Consider the following 23,708-nt stretch of genomic DNA (forward strand, 5'->3'; position numbering starts at 1 on the left):
ATGCGACTGCCCCAACCCTATCGTGCTCGTTCACCGGTAGCAGCACATTTCACCATAACATGGATATACAGTACCATCTCTGGTCTCTCATCTCGGGTTTCCGTTCAATGTATAGACTGCTGCGTCATATTTCAATCTTGAAGTAATGCTTGTTGACCAGCTTTTGCGTTGTGCCGCGGAAAAGGGTGATTGAACCGTGTTCGCTACCTTGACGATCGCGGGTCACGATGGATGTTCTATTACTTGTACAATATCTATATTTTGTCTGAAATCTAACATCTGGACACGAACACCTCGTCATCACACGGCGAGGAACCGGTCCTCTATGTCTTCTTGCGAGATGGACCCCAAAATAACCACCGGAAAAGGCACCAATGAGCCAAATTCCTCAATGCCATGCAGTGGAAACACAATCATCAGGAAAACGAGCTCATTTCTCCGCACGCTTCGTCGCCTTGGTGCGAAGTTTCCTGGGAAATCAGAGTTAGTCAATGGATTCAAAGAAACAGAGCGAGAGAGAGGGGTATGGGGAGGGGGTGGTGGGGAGAAGCCACGGAAGCATGGCCAGATCAGATGTCAAACTTACATCAATGCAAACACCATGGCGTAAGAACTCAGAGCGAACAAGACCACGATGCCCGCGTTCCGCCAGCCGTAATAGTACGCCTCCTGGTTCAACGTCCTGAGGTAATCGGATCCGTTGGAATACTGGCAGACGCGACAGTCCGAGGTGGCATCCGGGTTGATGAGATTACTACCAGAACCCATGCCGCGGAGGAAATCTGACAGATATGCGCGACAAGTCTGACCGGATGGCGGGTTGAAAATGGCGAGTTCGTTCTCGCTGCACTGCACCGGGGCATCCCAGATGGTGAAGACGAGGAGACTGCCCATGAGGTAGTTGAACGGGTTCATCCAGTAAATCCAGTACCTCCAGAACGCCGTGATCTGCGCATACGGAACCAGCACGCCGCTGAAGCTGACGAGGACGCTGATGATGAGCGGGTTGACGAGTGCAGCGAAGACCGGGTTGGGCGCGTATGCGGCGGTGGCCTGGCCGATGCCGGTGTAGATGAATTCGTAGAAGAGCATGACGAAAAAGACGGCGCCGGCGCGCTCGCTCGCGACGGGGAAGCCGACGGTGTAGTACCAGCAGACGAAATAGAGCACGGCGCAAATGACCAGGTAGGGGATCTCGCTGACGATTAGACCCGTGACGAAGGCTGACCAGTGGTACATTTTGCTCTTGCGCTCGCGCGTCTCGAAGATGTCGCGGCGTTCGATGAACAGAGGCTGTAATTGTGCGATCACGCCTGGGGCTACGAAGATGAAGTTGAAGATGGTGAAGAGCTTGAGTTGAAGTTCGGATACACCGTCCCCGATCATCCAGAAGGAGAAACCGTTGAAAAGTGCTGAACCGATGTGCAGCATGAATTTGTTGGTCGCATAGTCTGTGTTTCTGTAAAGCGAGACGTTGTCGCGATGAGTGACAATCTTGATCTGTTCCCAGAGCGAAGTGGCGAACTCGCGACCGTCGTCCTTAGTTCCGGGAGGTTTCGATGCAGCATCAGACACCAACTCATCGAGCTCATTGACCATTTTCTCATGCTCGGGACTGTCAAGCCAGACTTGGTTCCAGTCTCGATCCTTGTTGAGGGAACCAGAAACGACGTCGATCATGTGTTCGGCAGGGTTGACATTTGTCGGGCATGGGGCGCCATTACGACCAAAGTATTCGTTCACCGTCTGACCGTTGTCACCAATGTCGCCGAAGTACACAGTTTTGCCGCCCTTGGCAAGGAGTAAGAGGGTATCAAACTGTGCGAAGAGAGAAGCAGAGGGCTGGTGAATCGTCACGAGAACCGCTTGTCCAACATCGGCAAGCTTGCGGAGAAATCTGACAATGTTGAAAGCGGCCTGGCCGTCCAGACCAGATGTAGGCTCGTCGAGGAAGATCAGAATGCTGGGCTTGGAGACAAGCTCAACGCCGATAGTCAGTCTCTTCCGCTGCTCCACAGACAAACCTGCAGATGTGGTTCCGATCAGGGTGTTTTCGAGATCACGCATTTCCAAGAGATCGATGATAGTGTCGACATATTTGAGCTTCTCCGCTCTCGGAGTTTCGCGGCTCTGACGGAGTAGTGCCGAGAACTCGAGAGCCTCGCGGACGGTTGCGAGCGGTTCGTGGACGTCCAATTGCTCACAGTAGCCTGCGGATCTCTGGAACGAGATGGGTAGATCGCGACCGTCGACTTGGATGCTGCCTTTGATAGTGCCATCTGTCTTACGTTGTGCCAGGACATCTAATAAAGTTGTCTTGCCTGCACCAGATGAACCCATCAGAGCACCAAGCATACCAGGTTTCACCCATCCTTGTACATTGTCAAGAAGTACTCTGTCCCCGGAAGGAGTCTTAACAGTGTACGTAAGATTTTTCCACGTGAAGACCGAAGTGTTCCGGATGAGATTGTCTTCAACTTCCTTTTCTTCCTGTCGGCTCTTGACCTTCTCCACAGGCGCCGCCGTCGATCGGGACTCCTCATCCTGACCAATGTTGTTGACCTTCTTGGCCTTTTCGCGAGGAATTAGGAGGAAGCCACTGTTGCCGGAGACCTGATTCCATCTCGAGGTGAAGAAGATTGTCAAGGCTACGTAGAGCAACCACCATGCCCAAAGAATACCAAAGTTGCGCCAGATATGAGATTCGCTGTACTCCAAGCTTGCAAGATATTCCTCACCGGTAACTGATGTCGCGCCGGGCATAGCACCCCGGACACCCGTACATGCTTGGAAAGAACCGTCGGTATATCCCGGTCCATTCGGTACGAGTTGAGTGTTGGCGCACGGAAATACCTGACCTGAAAGCTCATTGCTTAGCAGCGCATCGAACGCGTACGCAAGTGGGTTGATCCAGTAGATCCACCCTAGCCAGGGGTGCATTTGCGGCTTTGGGATCAGATAGCCCATGTAGATGACCAATGCTGCAAATGCAAAACCCGAAACCTTTGAAGCGGCATCGAACGTGGGAAAAGCTGCACCAATGAAGCGGAAGAAGGCGGTACTCGAAACGGCGACCGCAAAGAGCATTACCCAAAACGTCATAAATGCCTCTCCCGTCGGCTTCAGGGCAGTGAGCCAATATACGGGCAGGGAGAAGAGCGTGGTCTGAAGGATCATGATAGGAATATCTGCCGTGATCTGCGCAATGCAAAAGGCTGCAGGATGGAAGAAGGCGAATCCGCGGTGTTTGGCGAGGACGCTGCGAGCGGAGAATGAGTCGGTGACTTCACTCATAGCATAGAGTGCGGGGATGAGAGTGGCAAGGTATATGGCGCCGGACTTGATGAACAAACCAGACGAATTTTGAGGGGCATTGTAGAAGAGAGAACCGGCAATGAGAGCCTGGATGATCATCGAGACTTGTCTGATGAGGACGGTGGGCTTGTCTCCCCAGATCAATTGGTATTGGCGCTTGATGGCTACTCGGACTTGGGTAGCGAAGCTGACAGTGTAAGGCGAGTTCTTACCAAGGCTCTTGTGCTTTTCGTAGGCAACACCCTCTCGAAATTCCGATGTCGAGCGTTTCGTCTCTTCTGAATGCGGGAAGTCGAGTTCTTTGTCCATCGCAGTTTTGATTTGTGTGCTTTCGTAGTGCTTCCGGATCTCGTCTGCGTTCCTTGGGAAGCGATTCTCGAACTCAGGCTTGATTTTGCGCTCGGTTGGGACGGTGACGCCGGTCAGAAAGTCTGCAACGTTGGCTCCCTCGTCACAAATGAAGCCGAGCTCCTCCATGAATGGCTTTGCTTCTTTTAGAGGGCCGTAGAACACTTGTTTGCCCTCGTCAAGGACGAGAACCTTGTCGAACAGGTCATAAATACCATTACCTGCTTGATATAACGTGACGATGGTGCTCAACCCAAGCACATCTGTGAGTGATCGTATGCATTTCGTGTATTCCAGTGCCGTCGAGGCATCCAGGCCACGAGTGGAGTTGTCCCAGCAGTAGACAGAGCCGCGGCTGGCCAAAGTTTCGATGATGGACACTCGCTTTCGCTCGCCGCCAGACACACCCCGGACATACTCATTTCCGACCTTGGTGTCGTGAGTGTGTTCGATGCTCATGGTTGCCAGTAAGAAATCGCGGGACCATTCCTGATATTCCTTTGTTGATGCAAAATCGGAAGGCAACCGGTATGGCACTTTGAGTCTTGTGGCGAAATCCATGGTCTGTTTCACGGTGAGAGTTGGGAAGAACAATTCCTCTTCGGTGTTTATCACAATCTGGTCTTGGTACTGTTTCGCTTGCTTGTGATCCATTGAGCCGTAGTGGACCTCGCCAGTGACTTCGGCGTAACCTAGACGTCGATTGGCGAGCATTTTCAAAAGCGACGTGCAACCGGCGCCGGGGCGACCTAGCACGAGAAGCATTTCTCCTGGTTTGACACAGCCATTGGAGTTGTCGATGATGGTCTTGAGCGGCGCTTTCCTTTGTCTGTCTTTGATCTTCTGTGGTATGTTGAATTGGCTGATGACGTTCTCGTTGACAGCAGCATCGGTACCGACTCCCTTGACAGATAGGTTGGTCCATGTGACGCCCAAAATGCGCTGCTTTAAACCATCCTTTTCCTGTAGCCTTTTGATGTCCTTGACTTGGTCCATCATTCTCCATGAGTCGGCCTTGCTGACATCTTCATCGCTGGACTTGCCGTCCGTGTCAAGACTTTCCGAAGACATGAGGGGCGAGGCGGGTATTGAAGGCCGGAGAGTCTCGTGATCTGATCTGTACTCGGCATCGGGAACGACATTACTTGAGGCGTGGGTCGCCATGATGCACGACAGATCAGTGGAGCACCTGCAATGTCATGAATGAGTTCTCAGAGCAAGAAAAGGGTATGCGGTACAAGGAATTGTTATTTCAAACGATTAAATACATCGCCATCAGAAGCGCATCATCACTATTTTCACATGCGTCTTGCCTAAAGAGCAAGCGCGGTAGACATTCACCCACAGCATCGGAGTTAAAAATCCCCCAAAAACGTGGCATACGTAATGGCGCGATCGATACCTAGGGGAGGCGGAGAGATCGAAAGACCGAAAAGCCGGCAAACCATTGGCGCTATAATAAAATGATTGAAATTGTCGTAGATATGGGTGAGCATGTTGTTAGTGGCAGTAATAAGACGGGAGAGTCAGAGAGATTCAGCCTAGAATAACAGCCAAGCCTCCACGCACGTCATGACCGGCTTTTTCGACGGATGGGAACAAACGATGATGGTGATTACTTCAGCAGCAGCCCCGGACTGCGGAAGCTTCGACGAACCGTTCGGTACGTCGTTCTTCCCGAAAAGTGCGCCCGACGCATGGGCCGCTCACGTCGCGCGCTTAGAAAGCATGGCGGGTATCAGGGACTTTTCAGGAACCGTCCCTTTGTCAGATCGCAGTGCTGTTGATGTGATGAACACCCTGTGGGCGTTCGTCTAGACCTTCGCAGTCTTCCTAAATTCCAGACTTGTAAAGAACCGGGGATGGCTCCTTCGCCTTGGAATATTGAAACCAAGGATCTGATGGGCGATCCCGTTATGGAGTGACGGGCGATAACTCTCTAAGTAATAATGCACCGCGGATCTGCCCACGTCTACGGGTGAACTTCAACCTCGGAATGTCACCCGCAAGACTCCTGCTTCTCGCTCTATCAAGGCCCATCATTCCACTCGGTGCGACATTCCCGTACTTCTTGTTGACCAAATGGCGATGGTGATGTTTGAACGATCTTCCCTTGACAATCAAATTCACCAATGATAAACGAGCAAATGCATCGTAAGAACGTATTGGCCCGAGAAGCTGGACCTATCATAGGTCAATATTTACCGGCGAGTCATTTCATACTTGCACATGCAAAACAAAATGATAACAAAAGAATCAGCATTTACATTGCTCCCAGGTCTGCCGAAGCTCAATCACCTCGGCAGTCAAAAACAAAGTCATCTCTCGTTGTCCGAGCTCTGCTCTACACTCATGGTCCTTTCGTGCCATGTACATCGCCAGGCCGTACATCGTTATCGTCTCTATATCCCATGTAATTTGCTCAATCTCCGGGACGAGTGGCGGATGGCTCTGATCCAAAGGAACGTAGCTGATGCTCCTGAGCACCACCGCGTCCATGGTCCCACCCTGTGCACCTAGACTCTGCATGCATTTACATAGCCTTTTGCAGCTTCACAATCTTGTCGTAGAGCTCCAAGGTGGAGAGTTGTCTCATCTGTAATGTTTCGTGTCAGCCTGAGTCTTTGGTCACACTTTTTTAATCCCCCCGATGACGTACCCTGATTTGCAAAAGCTCTAGCTTTCCTGTGTTGTCTTCTTCCACTCCCGGAATGGTGCCCATGAATAGAAGCGAGCCGCCTTGAGGAGGCCCGCCTTGGGGATCGCCAAATTTGAGCTCTTTCTTCACGATCGTGTTGAGAACGACGCGATGCGAGCCGTCAGCGCGCATGAGCAGTCTAGCTTGCGGTTGTGCGTCTGGCTCGTCGGCAGATGGCTTTTTTACATTTAGCCTCAGGACACCGGAGCCTCGCTCACGCCATTGCTTCACACCGTCCACAAGGCCGAAGTAGTAGAGTTTGGCCCGGTTGTTGAATTCTGTCCTCTCCTCCTCTTCACCGGTAACAGACTCCTGAGCAAAGAATCGAGGGTCGGACTCTTCAGGGTCCGTCGAAAGCCCTTCTTTGCCTTCACCCTCGTCCTCGTCGTCATTTTCGTTGTCGTCTTCCTCGTCCTCGTCGTCTGCCGGTGCCCCAAATGCCTTGGCAGGTTTCGTTTTCGTGGCAGGTGCGGCAGCGGGCCTGCCGCTGGCGAAGCTGGAAAGCCCTCCTGGCGCACCAGCTAGGGCGCCGAAACCTGCACTCCCGAAGCCTGCTCCAAATCCACCTTTTGTAGTGCCCGAGCCAAAGACGCTGCCACCTGCCGGGGCCGCACCAAACGCCGATTTCTGCCCGAGTGCGCCGCCGAAAGTGCTCAATGGCTTCGCCTCGGTCTCCTTGGTACCAGATTTCGCGTCCTTCGGCCCTGATGCAAAGTTTCCAAGTCCCGTAGATGTCGCGCCGAGAGAGCCAAATCCTGACATTGGTTTTCCAGCGAGCGCAGCAAAACCAGATTTTTGAAACGAGTCTGAGGAGTTTGATTTTGCTTCCGTGCCCAACTTGCTCCCGCCGAGCGCGCCGAAAGGCGATGCTGATGATGCGTTCCCGAAACCGCTTTGAGACGGCAGAGCTGATGCCGGTGGGGCGTCCTTCGTAGCCGCAGCTTCTGGAGCGCTACCCTTTGCAGCATCAGGTTCTCTGGCCTTGGCGTCGGCTTTTGACTCAGCGCTTGCCGCAGTCCCATTCAGCTCTTTGTCTGTAACCGACGATTCGAGATGCCGTGATCGTTTAGATTTGGGGCTTGTGATTGACTTGATAGCAGCTTCCGGGTCGGTTTCGAGCTTGTTCTCTGGAGTACCAGGGCGCTTGAGGCTGGCGCCTTTGAAAGGCTCAGATTGCTCGCCTTGATCTGCGCCCTCAAGTTTCTCCTTTGTAGTGGTGTCCTTTGCCTTATCGTCAGTGGAGTCACCCGCAGAAGCCGGCTCGTCATTCTGCTCGGCACTAGTCTCGGCGGTGCTAGGCTGATCTCCGCTTTTTGCATTTCGATCATCAGTGTCCTCATCTTCAGCCACTCTGCGCTTGGAACCTGCAGAATCGGTATCTTCGGCCCTGCCATCTCTTGATCGCTTGCGCGTGTGTTGCGTGGTACTGTCCTCTTCTACCACACCCTCTTCCATGTCTTCGTGACTTCTCTTCTTCTCCAGACGGCCGACCGAGCCAGCGGTGGTATCTACTGTCTGCTCACTCGTATCGGTGTGAGATGTTGATGTAGCACTGACTTCGCCTTTGACATTATCGGTCTCAGCGGAGCCTTTCTCGGCGTCGATGGTAGCCTTTTGCAGCTTTTCGCGGACGGGCTTCTCACCACTGTCATTATCTGACCCCGACCCATTCTCTTGCTTGGCGACCATGGCTTCGGAGGATGCTGCTTTCGTCTGCTGTCGGGTACTTCTAGTCATGTCTTGCCGATGTGTTGGGGATTCGAGAATGTCAAATGTGTATGCGCTTCTCGAGTGCGAATAACTGGAATGCACGTGGTTCAGGAAGGTCGAGTGTATCTCGTGTCAAGGTCGTGAATATGGTCTCGTGAGTTGCGTGTTCAATCGTGATCGCTCGGTATGTGCGGGCAAAGTCTGGATCAAGTTACGGCAAGCGGCTAATTACTGCCGGTGTCACGAATCATCAAAGGCGGAGCCAGTCAAATGCTCGAGCGCAGCACAGGGATCAGAAAGCAATGAAATGAGAGATTGTTCCACCACAGGCGACCATTCAAGGACGGCGCGAGCAAAAGACGGTGCTCTGCTGTTGTACCGAACTTTAGGTATCGTGGTATCGAAGCGCGTTTCGAGCATGCAGTAGGTAATGCCTGATTTGCGTGGGGCAGATGAAAAGACCTTTGCAACCACTGGCGCCAACGAACTTCACACGCACTAGACTACCTACGTACTCTCCGATCACTAATTTATGCCTCTTTGGTATGATACAATATGCGCATTCATTTTTCAACCAGGATTCCAATCAAACATGAAACGCACAATCCACAGCTACATGTAGTCTGATTGTTCAGGTGAGAATTTCCTGACGGCGTCACTCATCACACACTCGCACTCCAAGGGGCGACATTGGGATCCAGTGCCTTCCACACAAACGGCATGCCTTGGGAGAGCCCATGCGCATCAAACTCGCGATTCCTGACGATCTCGCTTCTAGCCTTCATGGCCTCCATGAACTCCACATTTGCTCTGCGGGTTGCTTCGTTCATTGCTGCAAGCATCGTCGCGTTGTCGAACATATGAACTAGTGAACGATCAGTGTCTGCCAAACGAGGCCGAGCGAAATTCGCCGCCAGGTTGATCATGCCCAGAGCTTTTTCCTTTGGAGGCAGGAATGGCACAACATCCTCTACGCCTTTTCCACAGGGCACCGGGCGATACAGAGCCGTCGGGTGGAATGGTAAAGTGGCGGATCCGGTCAAAAGCTGGTTTGTGTTCACAGGATGATGTGCCGTTGAGGAGAGATGTGCAATGTGAGTGAGGAGATCAACAAGCTCCGGACGCGATTTCATCGTTGAAGCGTTTGGGAAATCGATGACTTGAGCAGGGCCGCTGGCTTCCACCAGCCACGCTTGGAGTTCTTTGTCGCCGAACACGGCAGCATCATTTCCATAGAACGAAGCAACGAACGCTTCCATGAACTTCGCGATCGCGTCGTGGATCGGCTCGACGTCTTCGAGAAATGGAAAATCCTTGATTGCCGGTCCGAGAGAGGAGTCCAATAAACCGCGGCGGCGAAGATTCTCGCGGAAGTAATTGCCCCTCACAGCGCCAGCAGATCCACTATAGTACTCCTCATTGGCGAATATCTTTGCGGCCTCGCCCGTGATCCCGAAAAATTGATCGATATACGCTCCTGGTCTGATCAGAGCCGACAGAGCCAAAGGACGGATGCCGAAGGTTCCGTAGAGCAATCGACTTATGATGGCGAGAACGGGATGCTGCCGGCTCATGGTCCGTATTGCAGCTTGGTACACAACATCTGCGACATAGTGCGTATTTGCGAGGTGATGAATTTGCGAAAAGAAGAAGTCGTTGACGTTGAACATCATTTTGGCCAACAGCCAATCATTTGGCGCATCAAGAGGAGTGTATATGAGGTCCTTCTCATTGTCCGATCGAATGGCCAACGGCATGAGATCGCCTTTGTCATGTGAGATGTAAAAGTACGCATCGCAGGCGGGTACGTACTTGTCTGGAGTCTTGTTCAGGTGCCTCTGTGCGCTGTGGTCAATGTAGAACAACCGTCCTTCGACCAAAAGCCCCGCGATCGTTTGTCCAGTGATATTTTGGCAGACTTCGTCCGGAATATCGAAAGGCAGGCCATTGTGCACCGGGTATAGCCGCCGAATGGCAAATGGGCTTAATGACAGACGCTCCATCGAGAAGAACAGGTCTTGCGTATAGTTCGTGAGCATTCCTGGATCGACCCCATTCGGCCCAGCGCTTGCTTGCCATTCTCCATCATAGAGACCCTCATAGTCCTGCAATGTCTTCAGTCCATCATACTGCATTCAAAGTTAGCCTTGTGTGTTTATCTTCACTGTTAAGGGGATTTTGCCTTTACCTCTGCGACCTTCGCAGCAGCGTAATCGTGCTGAGAGATATTGAGCTGGGCAAACGCTTCGGTGTTGACAATCCCACTATCCGCAGTGACGAACGCCGTCCCAAGAGGGCCCGATGGAGATGGCGGGCCTTGACCATCCGAGCCTGGACCGTACAAGAAACCATTGCGAGTTTGTTCGATTTCTAACGCCCTGCTATTTGATCTATCATTGAGGGTGGGCAGAGAAAAGGTCGTGACTTGAGCACCTGCGTAAGCGATACTGATGAAGAATGACCAGCAAAGGCCCAACCTCGCCAGAGCGCAAATAGAGATCGAACGGCCCATTGGAAGATTGTCCCCTCGGATGTCCGACGTTATCTAGATTGTTGGAAGAGGTTTTCAGAAGAGATACATTTGCCTACCTATCTATATACCAATCTGTGAATGTTACCTAGGTGCGCGGGTCGCACATCACGACACTCCGAGCCTGCCTGACCACCATCGGACTGAGCCTCAAGAAGTCAGCACTTGTTAGCTTAGAGAACTTAGTTGGTCTTGGTCTTGGGTCCACCTTCCACCCGAACGGAGGGATCATGCCGACTTGCCATGGCGTGCAATGGCGAAACATTCGAATCTGTAGGAGGAATGCTATTGTACGCGGGTCGGTGAGATTCCTGTGGCACACCCATCTTTAGACAATTATAGACATAAAAATCCACTTGGGCAACCCTTAATCCTTTGCCGGACCCCAAATTAGGAGCGCCGTAGAGTTTGCACGATACTCAGGTATTTAGTTCTGTCGGAAGGACAGTAGGAGATTTGTTGGCCCAGGATTATGACTGCGCCACATCCTACTATGGCGATCAGTAAAAAGTTCGCAGCCCTCAAGGAGAGCAAGAAAATATCGACAATGATAAGAACAGTAGATACCTGCATATCTCATTTGAGCAGGTGCCACACTCGATACCGAAACACTATGAAGACGGCGCAATGTGCCTATGTGATGGAGACATACACGATGCTACTACTATCCAAACATACCAATCACGATTCATCAGTTCGCAAGCATTAAGTCACCTGGGCAGTGGTCTTGTTGTATCGGGAGGTAGGTTGTCCGATACTGTAATTTGAAGTGTGTAGGTGTTCTCAGGAAATACAACAAGGTCTCGCCTCGAGCCAGTCACCCGTGGACTGTAACACTCCCGGATCGATAAAGTACCGCCCAAATGATGTTCGTTATATCATGGTCAGTGAAGGTTACCTAGGTACCTGACATTCACATACCTAGGTAGTATTGCGGTTGTCATCAGTATCGGAGCACTCGCCCCGCTTGGCCGTTCGGCGGGCGTTCCCCCTCCAGCATCGAATGAGTGTGGCGCAATTCACATCTCTTTCCGAGGTGAAGACTCCAATACGGGAATGTTCAAGGTCGTGACCATGGGCGACATGCTTCCCGCTGCACGTGAAGTTTGATTCAACACGCGAAGAGCCTGTGCTGTAGATCGAGAATACACGTGTGATGCCCCTGATGATCGCTTGAGGGGTCTGGAATTGTGAACAAGCGTTCTCCCGAAGATTGAACGGGTGAAACTTGGTAAGTCAGTTCCAGGGTGCAGGATTATGTAATTGGATGACATCGCCGTGGGCAATTTTGTCGCGTCGCACGCCCGGGCGGCCACGCGACAAGGAGCTTCAATTGCAGCGCATTATTATTGTATATCTCAGGGTCCACCACCATCTACTGATCCATCACCTCATACTGTCCATGGTCACAAATAACATACACAAGTTGTCTGTTTGAGAGGCGGAACAACCATTCGCATATTCGCCGTCATGGATCCTGCAAAATTGTCAGATCATGGACGACCAGAACACATGCCCCTGCAACAGGCAGCCTTTGATACTGGGCTGCATTTGAGCACAAGAGACCTCGACTCCAGGAGTCCCCATTCTTCAGGACCGCCGACACCAGCACTCAAAACGCCCCTGTCACGTCGCCCTTCGCAGCCAGCAACTTCTCCAATACCCTTCCGGTCAACTTCACGGCCTCCGTCCGCACGCCGCCCATCCAGCTCAGCGAGCCAGCATCGGCAGACTGGCTCACCGGCTCCGAAACTTGTGAGAAAAACTTCGAGACCGTCTTTAGATGGATCACTCGAGGATAGTGGGAGGAGACCCACCCCGAAGCGATCAATTTCCAATCTGATCGCAGGTTTAAGAGAGGCACAGACGACCATGGAGTCAATAGAAGAGCCCATCCCACTCACAGCATCCCAGATCGCAATTGATCATTTTGCCAGGGAATTGGCAAATCATGCGACACAGGAGGAGCAGCCCGAGACGGTCGTGATCTTTCACGACGCCTGCTATGGACATCGCTTTTCACGACAGAAGGCGACGAAAACAATGCTGTCTATGATTGTCGAGAGGCCAGAGCGGATACATGCCAGCATTCTGGGAGCATCAACTGCGTACGTTCGTTTGGGCGCGCACCATGCAGGTGGGAAACATGCGCCTCATCCAAATAAAGTCACTGCCTCGACACCGCCATTCAGAATCAATCGTTCTGATCGCTCGCTCGACATCATGTCCTCATTTGTCACTAATGTGCATGGTACTGCATGGATGTCGGAGCTAAGGAGCATGTGTGAAGCCGCGCCTGAGCGACTTGCTTCGGGTGCGAAAGAGCTTGAGCGTACAAACCCTGCATTGCAATCGGATAGTCACAAACTACACGAGGGAGACCTCTATTTGGCGTCGGAGTCGATTCATGCATTTCAAGGTGCGTTAGGAGGCGTCGCAGATGCCGTAGACGCAGTGTTTCAGCCGTCGAAGACAAGTCGCGCTTTCGTTGCGGTACGACCTCCCGGACATCACTGCTCTACGGACCACCCTAGCGGCTTCTGTTGGCTGAATAACGTCCACGTCGGAATTGAGTATGCCGCGCAAACATATGGCCTGACGCATGCGGCAATATTTGACTTTGATCTGCACCATGGTGACGGAAGTCAGGCAATCGCCTGGGATCGCAACAGCAAAAATAATGCCAAGCGCTTGAACGCAAAACCATCGACCAAGCAGAAACTCGGTCCGGATATTGGATACTACAGCTTGCATGACATCAACAGTTATCCCTGCGAAATGGGGGACGACGAAAAAGTTCAGGCCGCAAGTTTGTGCATCGACAATGCTCACAATCAGTCTATATGGAACATACACTTGCTGCCATGGAAGGATGAGGACGAGTTTTGGCGCTTGTACGAAGACCGATACCTCGTACTGATTGAGAAAGCAAGAGCCTTCTTGCAACATCATGCCGCTCGTATTCGAGAGGAGAAAAAGGTAGCGCCAAAAGCTGCCATATTTTTGTCTGCAGGCTTCGATGCGAGCGAATGGGAAAGCCCCGGCATGCAACGACACAAAGTCAATGTTCCTACCGAGTTCTATGCCCGATTCACGCAGGACTTGGTCAAATTAGCTCAAGAAGCAGAATCTGAATGCGATGGTCGCGTGATCAGCGTGCTCGAAGGAGGCTATAGTGATCGTGCGCTGTGCAGTGGAGTGCTGAGCCATCTGTCCGGCCTCTGTACCGCGCCGACCACAGCCTCTGTCAACCCGTCGCAGCATTCGGATGACCTGAGCTCCCGGCTTGGCGGCATGACCTTGAATAATGGTGCCGAGCAGAAACCGACATATCGCAAGGACTGGTGGTCTTTGAACAATCTTACGGCACTTGAGCAGAAAATAAACCCGCCACCGCCGCCTCAAGCGAAGAAAGGCCGTGCTGGACCTCAGCCAACATATGCGACGCCAACTGAATCATTCGCGTACAAAGTCGTCGACGCAAACAAGTTTGCGCGATCAGTATCGGGCACTATGCGCGAAGCGCCGATACCAACTCGCCCACCAACCCCTCCACCGCCGGAGGTAGATTGGGTTGTCGCGACGCAGGAACTTTCCAAGCTTCTTATACCGACGGAGCGGCAGACCAGGAGTTTTACTGCAGAGGAACTTGCGGTGACACGCAGCAAAAAGGAGCGCGAGAGCACGACGCCAGTTGAGTCGACCGCTCCTTTGCGACAGCTGCGCGATCGAAGAAGCAAAGCCCCCACGCACGGCGATGGCTCGGCAGGGGATGAATCGGACATGTATCGGGCAATCAGCAGGTCAAGCCGGCGAGAGACCATCGATTTTGTCCCATCAGACCACTCAATGCCCGCGCCACCCAGAAGAGCTAGTAGACGCTTAAGTGCAGGTAGTAATCTGGGAGCTTCTAGCGCAGAGGTTGATCCCGAAGCACCACCTGTTCCAGCTCTACCTAGTATCAATGTTGCCACGCCGACGCCGGCACAGTCAAGCGCAGCGGATGCGCAGAAGCCGCGGGTGGTCTCAAAAAGTCGCAAGACAGATATACTGCCTTCCCGCGGGCCAACGCCTACATCAAGGCCCTTGCCGGCCAAGCCCAGCAACCCTGTGCTGACCAGCAAGAGTAACTCCGCGAAGAGTAATAACGACGTTGACAGTCTCACTTCTGGTATGAAGAAGATCACTCTCAAAGTAAGCACGACGAGGGAACAGCATGATATGAAGCAAAAGGAGAAGTTGGATGCTGAGAGGCGAGCGCGTGCACTCAAAGGCGCAGAAACGCGTCGCCTGAATGCTGCGGCTAAGAAAGCCGCTGGAGGTCAAGATGGGGTTCCGAGTAAGCCAATCAAGGTCGGGGCCTTGCTGCAGACAGGACAAAGTCAAGCTGCGTCACGCCCACCCCCAAGAGCACCTAGCACTGTGTCTAGGTTCGACCAGACCACGAACACCACTAAACACGACTCGCTCGTTTCGAACCCGCCAGCGTTGGCTCCGGAGGAAACCATCACTCTACCAGTGTTCGACGAATTTCCCTCCGCAGAAGACATCATCAACACTGGATCTGGTATTCCTCACGAGCAACCTCTCACTGCACCCGCATCACACCTGCTGATGCCAGAGCCACCGATGGTGACCTACGCCAACGAACCAGGCAGTGACATTGCACTACCACGGTGGAGCCTATCATTTGACAGTGCCGCGGTGGCGCAGGTAATGCCGGACATTGCCCCCTCACCAGTTGAGCCAAGCGACGCGCATATGACAACGCAATCATCTGGCATGGATTCATCAAGTCGGCAACAACAGAGTGGTAACATGGTGCCGCCTCAGAGCAATATCGCACCTGTTGCTGCTCCATTACCTCCGAAAGCGGCTGTGCGTCCTACACAACTTCCAGTCTGGACCAGTTCTGGACATATTCCTTTTGCAAGTGACAGCAAGATACCTCGAAGCCCACCAAAGAGCCAGCGCTAGCAATGAAACCAAATGCGCTCTTGGATAATTAGCTGAGAATGCTCAGCGGAAACGGTCGTTCCCGGGTGGCTGTACTGAAATGGTTTTGTTCCCTTGCAAAGAATTCGCGATTACCAATCTTTGTCTCTTGATGCTCTGCTGGCTTGATCTCCTTTTCTTGTTCGTCCCTTACTCGCGAGATACCCCCTGCTACTGCGACTGCTTTCCCGGAGGCTCTGCTCATATTGCACGCTTGTCCACGTCCAGGTTTTTGGTCTAGTGCAAATTGTACATAATCTCTTTCTTGGTTCGAGTTGAATGCGACCATGGATATCTGTTCCCATCAGGAAACCGCAATCCTGACCATAATCCTTGCTCTTTTTCGTTTCATGACACATGTAGTGAACGATATCGCGCAAAACAAGGCGATTCAGAACAATTTATTGGCTCTGGTCGTTTCCTTATTGATATTCAGAATGCGCTTGTCGGGTCAACACAGATCTCGGGTTCAGCCTGTCCTCCCTATAATCAAAAGAAGGAAATAAGACGACTAGAGATACATGCGCCAGGCACGAATGTTGTATATTACATTGTACAACTCCCCCTCATGATCGCGCCGCAGCGTTCATCAAGAAACCCTTGAGCGGACCCAATCTGTTAACCACGTCCAGCCCAAGACTTCTCGCCCAGACGACAGGTCCGGAGCCGACCGAATACAATTTCTGTAACTTATCCACTACTCCGAGCATAGCATTATTCGCCGCCCACCGGTCCGCGTTGTAGTCGTCCAGACACCAGCAAGTGCCGATGTCCATGCCGTGCTCCACGCCATTAACGATGCGCTTCGCTAGGGCTTCGGCGTCTGCGAGGCCGAGATTGAGACCTTGGCCTGCGAGAGGATGGACTGTGTGTGCAGCGTCGCCGATGAGCGCGACGCGGTGGCCGGTATATGTCGATGCATGGCGCATGCGTAGCGGGAATGAAGCAATGCTGCCTGCTTGCACGGCTTGGATGCGCGGGAATGAGGATGGGAGGCCAGTCTCGCTCGCCTTGGTGTTAGGTTCTCGCCATGCCACCTCCTCAGCAGGTGCATCAGATTTGTGCAGTGCAAAGTCTATGTCTGTTGGCACTAGACGGAAGGCCGCGTTGACGAGTGCGATGAAATCATCCGAGGACAGTTGCTTCAGCTTTGCAGCTGATGGTGCTGTAGTGGACCACACCAAACTTGCCCTGGCTCCGGGCAGTGGGAGAAGAGCAACTGGTCCTGTCGGGAGGAACCTTTGGTATGCCGTTCTGAGATCTGCTTCGCTGAATTCGCGATCGAGTTGTAGCGTGGCGACAACTCCATGCTGATTGTAGTCCCATCCGTGACTAGGGATGCCAGCAAAATTCCGAACCGGGCTGTTTGCTCCATCTGCACCGATGAGTAGTCTCGCTGCTAGACTGCGACCTCCCGGGAGAGTCAGGATTGGCCATTGCGAAAAGTCAAGTGACCCATCGTCGGCTGGTTCTGGGCCCAACTCGATGGACTCGACCTTTGTCTTGTCGATGATCTCGACCTGACCTTGATTGCCACGGAGGTTGGCGAGCAGTGAAGAGCTTAAGTTTGTGTTCTCGCACATCGTTGCCACTGTTCCATCATTTTGCGCTCCATATGCTTTCCGTGATTCACGAAATCTGCTGCCCGGTATAGCCTCCACCACTTTTCCCACCAACCCAGCAGATGCCGCCAGCGGCTCAAATTGAATCTTGCTCCCGCTTACTCCATCCCACACATCCATGCCATGATATGCCTGCGTCCTACTCGAGTCGAGGTGATTCCATGCTCCGATCTGATGTAAGAATTGTACTGATGATGGCGTGAGAGAGGAACATCGATTTGAAAATGCTGACGAATCTGGAGGACTTGAAGCTACTTTTAGTTCCTGGCCATCGATCAAGGCGACTTTGAGATCTCTCGTTGATGCATGGGCCCTTAATGCGGAAATAAGAGATAACCCAGCAGGGCCGCCTCCAACACAGACAAGATCGTAGATCTCGAGACCTGTCGATGTGCCCGTCGCGGCTGTGTAGAGCGATCGCCGCAGTCTTGGTGGCAGCGCCAACAAATTATTCAGGGATCTTGATGACAATACTGCATGCGCCATGACGGTCTGGACAAGAAATGTCCGTCGGTGAATATGATGTGCATCACTGCATCATACATTTTAAACGCGCGAGCTTCATAAATGTTGAGCCGCATTCCGCGAGGGTCAATGCCAGACGGGCTGGTCCGTTCCTACGTAGTGCGGTGACGTTCACCCGACATGAATATACAATTACTACGACTACACTGATCACTGGTCGTTCAGTTAACCACCAAGGTTTTGCCGAGGGTCGAGGTCAACATAATGGCGACCTCCAACGAAAAATAGCTCTTTGCACAAGCCGAAGCGAGGATATCTTCGGGCTGTTAATATTCAGTGGTCTGTTGACGGCAGTGTGAACTCATACCAATCATGTCCGCCTGGAGCTCGCCACAGCCCTGGCCCCCGATCCCTTGAGTGCGCTAACTAGGTATGCCGCTTCGTCGGCCGAGTCGTTCCAGGGCGTCTTCAATCGTCCACCACCTTACGACGGGACGCGACAAGTGACATTTCGGACAGATGCCGATCACCATCGAAAATGTATTCAAGCAAACGTACACGCAATGTACCGCACATCGCCGTTTCACCCTTTGACTCTGTCGGGTTTGCCAATACCAGACCAGCCTAATGAGGAGACACAACATGCAAGCATGCCATCTCCAGTCGTTCCATGTCACAAGTAGCCTTTGTCACGCTTCCAAAGCGACCGGAGCCTCGAAGACTACGAATGTAACCTCAAGCATGCTGACAGTCGAAGTGCATTTATGCTCATAACTGGTCCGTGTTCAGGCTGACCGTCGATCAGTTTGCATACTAAAACCTCCATCCAGGGCTGACCTTGAACGCAACAATTGTGACAATTGCATGGAACTGTATGCATTCAGTATTGTGGTCGAAATGAGTGCTCAGAGCTCGATACTTGACTCAGCGATGATCTGTAATCCATCACATGCAACATATGTACTTTACTGGACTGAGACGATAGTTCACGATTGGGAACAGAGAACTTGTACCTGTGCTGATCGCCAACTCGAACCAATCACACGTATTGTACAGCTCCAGATAATTGGCAAGACGAAGTTACATGCGATGCAGTGCTGGAACCACGACTCATTCAACATCCAACGTCAGCAATAGGATGGAGTCTACGTGTGAATACATCCTTACGCTGACGGAGGCTACGTCTATGTGCTGATTGTGGATTTATGTCTAAGCTGACCTTCAATCCATGATCATGCTACTACATGACTGTGAACGCGATGCGACTCTGACAATACGTCAGCGTTGAAGCTGGAGATCTCCTTTTGAGTCCATGCCGATGCGGTAAAGGATCATCAAAGCCCTCAATCACCTGTCTTTCACACTGCTGACCATTCGCTTCCTTGAGCAACGGGGGAAGACATAAAAAGGCGGTAATCCCACCAAGTCTCCAAGCAATCGATTCATCAACACCAACACTTTCAAAGAATATCACACAAAACCTTCCTATTTCTTAGCTCTTTGCTACATCAACACTCAGCAACATGTACTTCAACAAGCAAGTCATCGCATTCGTCGGCCTCCTCGCCTCGTCTGCCTCTGCCTCTGATGTCTACTCGTTGTTTTACGACGGCACCGGCGCATCAGTCTCCAGCACCAACTTCGACGTCGGCAATACCGGTTGCTTCTCAGTCCCCAACGCCGTTCAAGTCGCCTTCGACCAAGGCGGAGTGGTATTCGGCGGTACAGCGGCAGGCCCCTACTGCTTGTATGCTTACCCGTCCGGCGGCTGCGGCGGAGCTCCCACGACACAGGGATTTTCCAACGTCGATATCACCCAGGAGACCAAATACCGCCTGAACAATGGAGTCTCCAACCAGCCTTCTTACCACTGGGCGCCAAACGCTTGCTAGATGCTGTATCAAGACCATGCAACCAAAACTGGGTCCTCCCAAGAAATTCACCAAGGAGATCGAGCGTACGACCAACGACGGGCCCTCTCGACAAATTTACCGTGGCGACCATGCGTGCCACAAAGCCTTGCTGACGAGCTTGCGCTTATCCATTCGTTAAGACATATGCAGATGTACATACAACTTCAAATATACGGTTCGAACCTAGAGTCGGAGGTAATTATCTCCAGTGGGTTGTAGCAGTCATTCGGTCAAAAAACGATGAAATGCCTCGAACATACACGAGCGGTAGAGCGTGGTGATCATCATGTCTTTGACCATTACATTACGATGCGATTAGTAATACAATCCCGTAATCCACACCTCCAACCAAACCTGAACCTCTCCACTTACTGCTTCTCGCCCTTGAGATGCCACTCCATGATTTTCTCGAAGATACCCTTTCCGCCAGTCTCGATGACGTCGCCGTGGCAGGGGATGATGCGATCGAATTGCCAGGAGTTGATCTTCCTCATGCTCGCGTTGAAAGCCGGTCGGTCAGCGGCAGACATGGCGTACCACAGGAAGCGTTTCTGGGCCTTGGCGTCACCATGCGTGTTTTGCAATGAGTTGAAGATCTTGGTCAGGACGCCCGTCTCGGCGCTCTCGCCGCTTTTGCTCATCTGCTCGGTTGCGGGGAGATTAAAGATGAGATCTGCCTCGATGAGCGTGCCGCTGGGTTTGTGGTTGAAGACGAGCTCCTTGTTTGCGTGCGAGTGGACGTATTCGCTGTCGAACTCGCGATCGAATTCTTCAGAGATGGACAAGGGTTTGTTGGCGATGAAAGGTTTCCATAGCGCTGCGGGGATCTCGAGATAGCCTTGTTTCTTGCGGAGTCCGGGAAGAGTATCGGGTCCGATCACACTGGCTTCGGGATATGCCTGTACGTGACGTGAATATCAGCGACCTTGATGGTTTTGTGTTTCGACCTCACCTCATCTCGTCCAACGAGCCTTGCGCGATCGCATCGCACACCAACGCTCTGGAAGTCTTTGCGAGCAGGCTCTCGCAATTAGGGGATCGTTCTTACCTTGTGCCATTCCTCAACGAAAATGTGATGCTCCTGATCAGGCGCGACGAGGTACTTGACGTTGCCCAGACTCTGCGTCTCTCTCTTGACGGAGTCCGTCAAGGCGACGGGCGAGAATACTGCTACATTTCCAGTCTGCAGGCGAACAATCGTGCCACGGCCGCCAATCTTGACCTTGCCGAACCTTCGGAACGGTGTGCTGCAGATTGTGATATCGGGCGTGATCTTGCGGATGACCATCACCTGCTCCGGGTCGGACGGGACTAGTTTGTCGGCGGAGGATGCCATATTGAGTATAATTTCGATGGGAAATGGTTCTTTGTTGAATTGCTCGGTCTCTTAGGGGAAGACTTCGTTATGCACGCGACAAGAATTGGAGCGACAAAGGATTGCGAGGTGGTGTCATTACAGTAACAACAGAGGATCTTATAATTCACATGAAGCTAGCTCAGTCTCTCAAGATCCTGGAATGACGTCCTCCCGTGTCACGCCGTAGTCCCTCCTTCGATATTCCATTTGTATCCAGCACAACAATATCAGGCCGAGCCACCATCTGAGAACTATTTCCACATTCTGAACACTATATATACGAAGAGTCCTTGCGCACACCATGGCTACTTGCCTGGTAACGTCCGATGTAAGAGGTGAGGCGACTTTATTATGATGCGGCAACGACGCACTACGTCATTGATCGAGCACCGGCTGAGTCGGGAGGAGGAGAGCGCGCGGAAAGCACAGAAGTCTTCGAATACCATGTATCTAGACATTGCCAATGATAAGGACGTTCAGCCCTCTAGCGCATGAGATTAATTAGGAGGATGATATGCACAACGAATTGATTTTTACGGCCATGCGAACATCACAATTATTCTCCACTGCTAGAGCGACAAGGACATCGCAGGAGCACGTGTTCCGGGCTAGAACAGAATCTTGGCCTACATAAGCACCATATCACAATCATTTCACGAGAGGACAAAACAGCGCAGAATCAGAGACAAGCGAAAACCAAGGAGTGAGTAATTGAAATTCAGAATTTCCCAGTTAAAAGTACCTGCAAATTGCCGCCCTAGCCCTGTACGCCGAATGCCCACCCAAAAAAATGCAAGCTGACCCATTGCCGTTGCGTCGTAAATACATCATGATTTGCCAATCGTGAAACGGAAGATTGAAGAGATGTGATGGCGCCACCCGACGATTAGAAGGGCGACCGGAAAATAAACAAATGGTACAAGAGAATTAACAGGGGCATCATCACCGAGTTCCGGCTTCAAGCTGCTGAGGTGTGACAGGATTTGTTCCTGCAGCAGCGGGAGCTTCGTTGCGAGGCCTGTTGAAACGACCGATGCGTGGGATTGAAGGAATCCAGCCCTGCGCACGTGAGGTCGAATCGTCGTTTTGCTGTCTGACAACGTTGTTGTTGTTGTTGTTGTTGTCTGACGCATCATTGGCGGCCGGTGGACGAGCCTGAGCTTGTCCCTCGTTAGCATTTTCGGGTGCGCGATGTCTGAAGAAGTGAGGGCCCTGAAGTAGCATTCGGGGACGCGAGAACGGCCCTCGGCTCTCTAGCCAGATAGATTGCGGAGGCTGTGGCATGCCGGGTGCGCCGGGTTCGGCACCTTCGGGGCGTGGTTTGGGTACGTAGTAGTCGGCTTTACATAGAGGGCAGCAGGCACGACGGCCGGTAAGCCATGGATCGACGCAAGCGGCATGGAAGGCGTGGCCGCAAGTAAGTCCACGAACATCGTCTTCATCGTCAAGATTATCAAGGCAAATCGCGCATGAATCACCCGGGGCGCTGAGCATCTCCGGTGGTGCGGCAGTACGAATTGGGTCATCATCGTCTTCGTCTTCGTGAGTTTCCGCCGCTGGAATCGGCTGGTAGTGCTCGGCAGCCGGTGTGAGGACGGTGTCGGCAGTTTCGGTCCGCACGATGATTGTGCGCTCCTGCTTTTTGTCTTGCCCGGCTGTGGCGACGTCTTCCCCAATTGGAGATGGAGATCGGACAACGTGTGTCTGGTCTTGTTGTGGGGCGCTCAATGCGGTCGGTGGACGTGCAGTCTCCGAAGAAGTTTTTGGGTCTCGTGAAGTATCAATTGTCGCCGCCTCCGCCTTCGCATCTGCTACCTCATTCGCGTTGACGCCCCCAGCGGTGGGCAAACCTTGTGCTTCGCGAGTAACCCGCCACATCTTGTATTTGGTCAAAGGAAATCTCTCGTTCACCTCCTCCATGGACATCAACTTCTTTTCCCTTCGCCGGCGTGGGCGGGTACCCATCGTGGCTAGGTCGATCTCTGCTTCACCAGCGCCAGCGTTTCGTAATCGATTACGCTGATTGTATCTGAAGCAGTATTTCACGCCCACAATAATCCTTTGAGACTTAGTCAGTATTATGAACAAAAGCTGGATTCGTGTCATTGGCGAAAGCAATACCATAAGTTCGTGAAGACCACACCAAATCCAAGTGCAACGAAGAATAGTAGCGGTGAATTGTTTGGAGTGCCGGGGTTTGTCCCAGGATCGGACGATGGCGACGGCGAGCCTGTCGCCGAGCTCGTCATTGTCGACGAGGATGAAACAGAAGTCATTTTGTCAGACTTGCGAGCGCGTCTGAGATGAAGTTGATCGTCGCGTATCGGCCGGCTATCAAGAGGACGAGGGATTTGCGTCGACGGCCCTCAAATTGATGAAGCGAGCGATGGTCGCAAGTCAATCTCACGCGAATGACATGATCATCACAGCCGCAAAAATGATCGAAGTGTGGCCCTGTGTGAGTAGAGAAGATGTAATGGTAGGCGGCATGGACGTTGGATGGTAGTACATGTAGAAGCAGCAGAGGACAGGGCATGGAAGTCGGGCGTCTGAACGGGCCCAGCCAGATTTCCAGCCTCTCCACCCGGATCCGCACTAAAAACGACTTGTCATCACATCAGCTTTTACCCATGGTTATACAATCCGAGCACGTCTGACATTGCATAATCGAACACATGACAGGCCGGTTAAACTGATATCGTACACAGCAGTATTCTACAATCTAATCGACACCTTTAAAAGACTCTTTCAGTCT

General features: G+C 52.3%; 9 protein-coding genes across 9 annotated transcripts; 2 read left to right on the forward strand and 7 right to left on the reverse strand.

Annotated features, from left to right (window-relative positions):
* Positions 1 to 191: 191 nt before the first annotated feature.
* Positions 192 to 5,145, reverse strand: K489DRAFT_344683 (ABC transporter). Its single transcript, XM_033602321.1, has 2 exons — positions 587 to 5,145; positions 192 to 470 (listed from the first exon to the last, which is right to left on the reverse strand). Exons 1-2 carry the CDS (start codon positions 4,825 to 4,827, stop codon positions 431 to 433), a joined length of 4,281 nt encoding a protein of 1,426 aa, XP_033456633.1. The 5' UTR covers positions 4,828 to 5,145; the 3' UTR covers positions 192 to 430.
* A 685-nt stretch (positions 5,146 to 5,830) lies between these two features.
* K489DRAFT_383846 (uncharacterized protein) lies at positions 5,831 to 8,495 on the reverse strand. Its single transcript, XM_033605709.1, has 2 exons — positions 6,323 to 8,495; positions 5,831 to 6,259 (listed from the first exon to the last, which is right to left on the reverse strand). Exons 1-2 carry the CDS (start codon positions 8,096 to 8,098, stop codon positions 6,197 to 6,199), a joined length of 1,839 nt encoding a protein of 612 aa, XP_033456634.1. The 5' UTR covers positions 8,099 to 8,495; the 3' UTR covers positions 5,831 to 6,196.
* Positions 8,496 to 8,612: 117 nt separating this feature from the next.
* On the reverse strand, positions 8,613 to 10,787 carry K489DRAFT_70337 (Lipoxygenase). Its single transcript, XM_033608852.1, has 2 exons — positions 10,254 to 10,787; positions 8,613 to 10,200 (listed from the first exon to the last, which is right to left on the reverse strand). Exons 1-2 carry the CDS (start codon positions 10,581 to 10,583, stop codon positions 8,734 to 8,736), a joined length of 1,797 nt encoding a protein of 598 aa, XP_033456635.1. The 5' UTR covers positions 10,584 to 10,787; the 3' UTR covers positions 8,613 to 8,733.
* A 1,153-nt stretch (positions 10,788 to 11,940) lies between these two features.
* Positions 11,941 to 15,930, forward strand: K489DRAFT_383848 (Arginase/deacetylase). Its single transcript, XM_033605710.1, has one exon. The coding sequence runs from the start codon at positions 12,072 to 12,074 to the stop codon at positions 15,576 to 15,578; it is 3,507 nt and encodes a 1,168-aa protein (XP_033456636.1). The 5' UTR covers positions 11,941 to 12,071; the 3' UTR covers positions 15,579 to 15,930.
* A 232-nt stretch (positions 15,931 to 16,162) lies between these two features.
* K489DRAFT_325919 (ubiquinone biosynthesis hydrox) lies at positions 16,163 to 17,704 on the reverse strand (the record flags this gene model as incomplete). The annotated part of the gene is made up of 2 exons (XM_033601868.1): positions 16,163 to 17,234; positions 17,274 to 17,704. 2 exons carry the CDS (start codon positions 17,702 to 17,704, stop codon positions 16,163 to 16,165), a joined length of 1,503 nt encoding a protein of 500 aa, XP_033456637.1.
* Positions 17,705 to 18,073: 369 nt separating this feature from the next.
* Positions 18,074 to 18,501, reverse strand: K489DRAFT_70453 (uncharacterized protein). The gene has a single exon (XM_033608853.1). The coding sequence runs from the start codon at positions 18,325 to 18,327 to the stop codon at positions 18,106 to 18,108; it is 222 nt and encodes a 73-aa protein (XP_033456638.1). The 5' UTR covers positions 18,328 to 18,501; the 3' UTR covers positions 18,074 to 18,105.
* A 705-nt stretch (positions 18,502 to 19,206) lies between these two features.
* On the forward strand, positions 19,207 to 19,575 carry K489DRAFT_412907 (uncharacterized protein; the record flags this gene model as incomplete). Its single annotated transcript, XM_033607985.1, has 1 exon — positions 19,207 to 19,575. One exon carries the CDS (start codon positions 19,207 to 19,209, stop codon positions 19,573 to 19,575), a length of 369 nt encoding a protein of 122 aa, XP_033456639.1.
* A 389-nt stretch (positions 19,576 to 19,964) lies between these two features.
* K489DRAFT_390752 (uncharacterized protein) lies at positions 19,965 to 20,932 on the reverse strand (the record flags this gene model as incomplete). Its single annotated transcript, XM_033606627.1, has 2 exons — positions 19,965 to 20,495; positions 20,645 to 20,932. The coding sequence occupies 2 exons, from the start codon at positions 20,930 to 20,932 to the stop codon at positions 19,965 to 19,967; spliced, it is 819 nt and encodes a 272-aa protein (XP_033456640.1).
* A 677-nt stretch (positions 20,933 to 21,609) lies between these two features.
* Positions 21,610 to 23,476, reverse strand: K489DRAFT_383853 (uncharacterized protein). Its single transcript, XM_033605711.1, has 2 exons — positions 23,075 to 23,476; positions 21,610 to 23,012 (listed from the first exon to the last, which is right to left on the reverse strand). The coding sequence occupies exons 1-2, from the start codon at positions 23,227 to 23,229 to the stop codon at positions 21,896 to 21,898; spliced, it is 1,272 nt and encodes a 423-aa protein (XP_033456641.1). The 5' UTR covers positions 23,230 to 23,476; the 3' UTR covers positions 21,610 to 21,895.
* Between the last annotated feature and the right edge of the window lie 232 nt (positions 23,477 to 23,708).

This window comes from Dissoconium aciculare (genome assembly GCF_010015565.1).
Source record: "Dissoconium aciculare CBS 342.82 unplaced genomic scaffold K489scaffold_13, whole genome shotgun sequence".
NCBI classification, from domain to species: domain Eukaryota; kingdom Fungi; phylum Ascomycota; class Dothideomycetes; order Mycosphaerellales; family Dissoconiaceae; genus Dissoconium; species Dissoconium aciculare.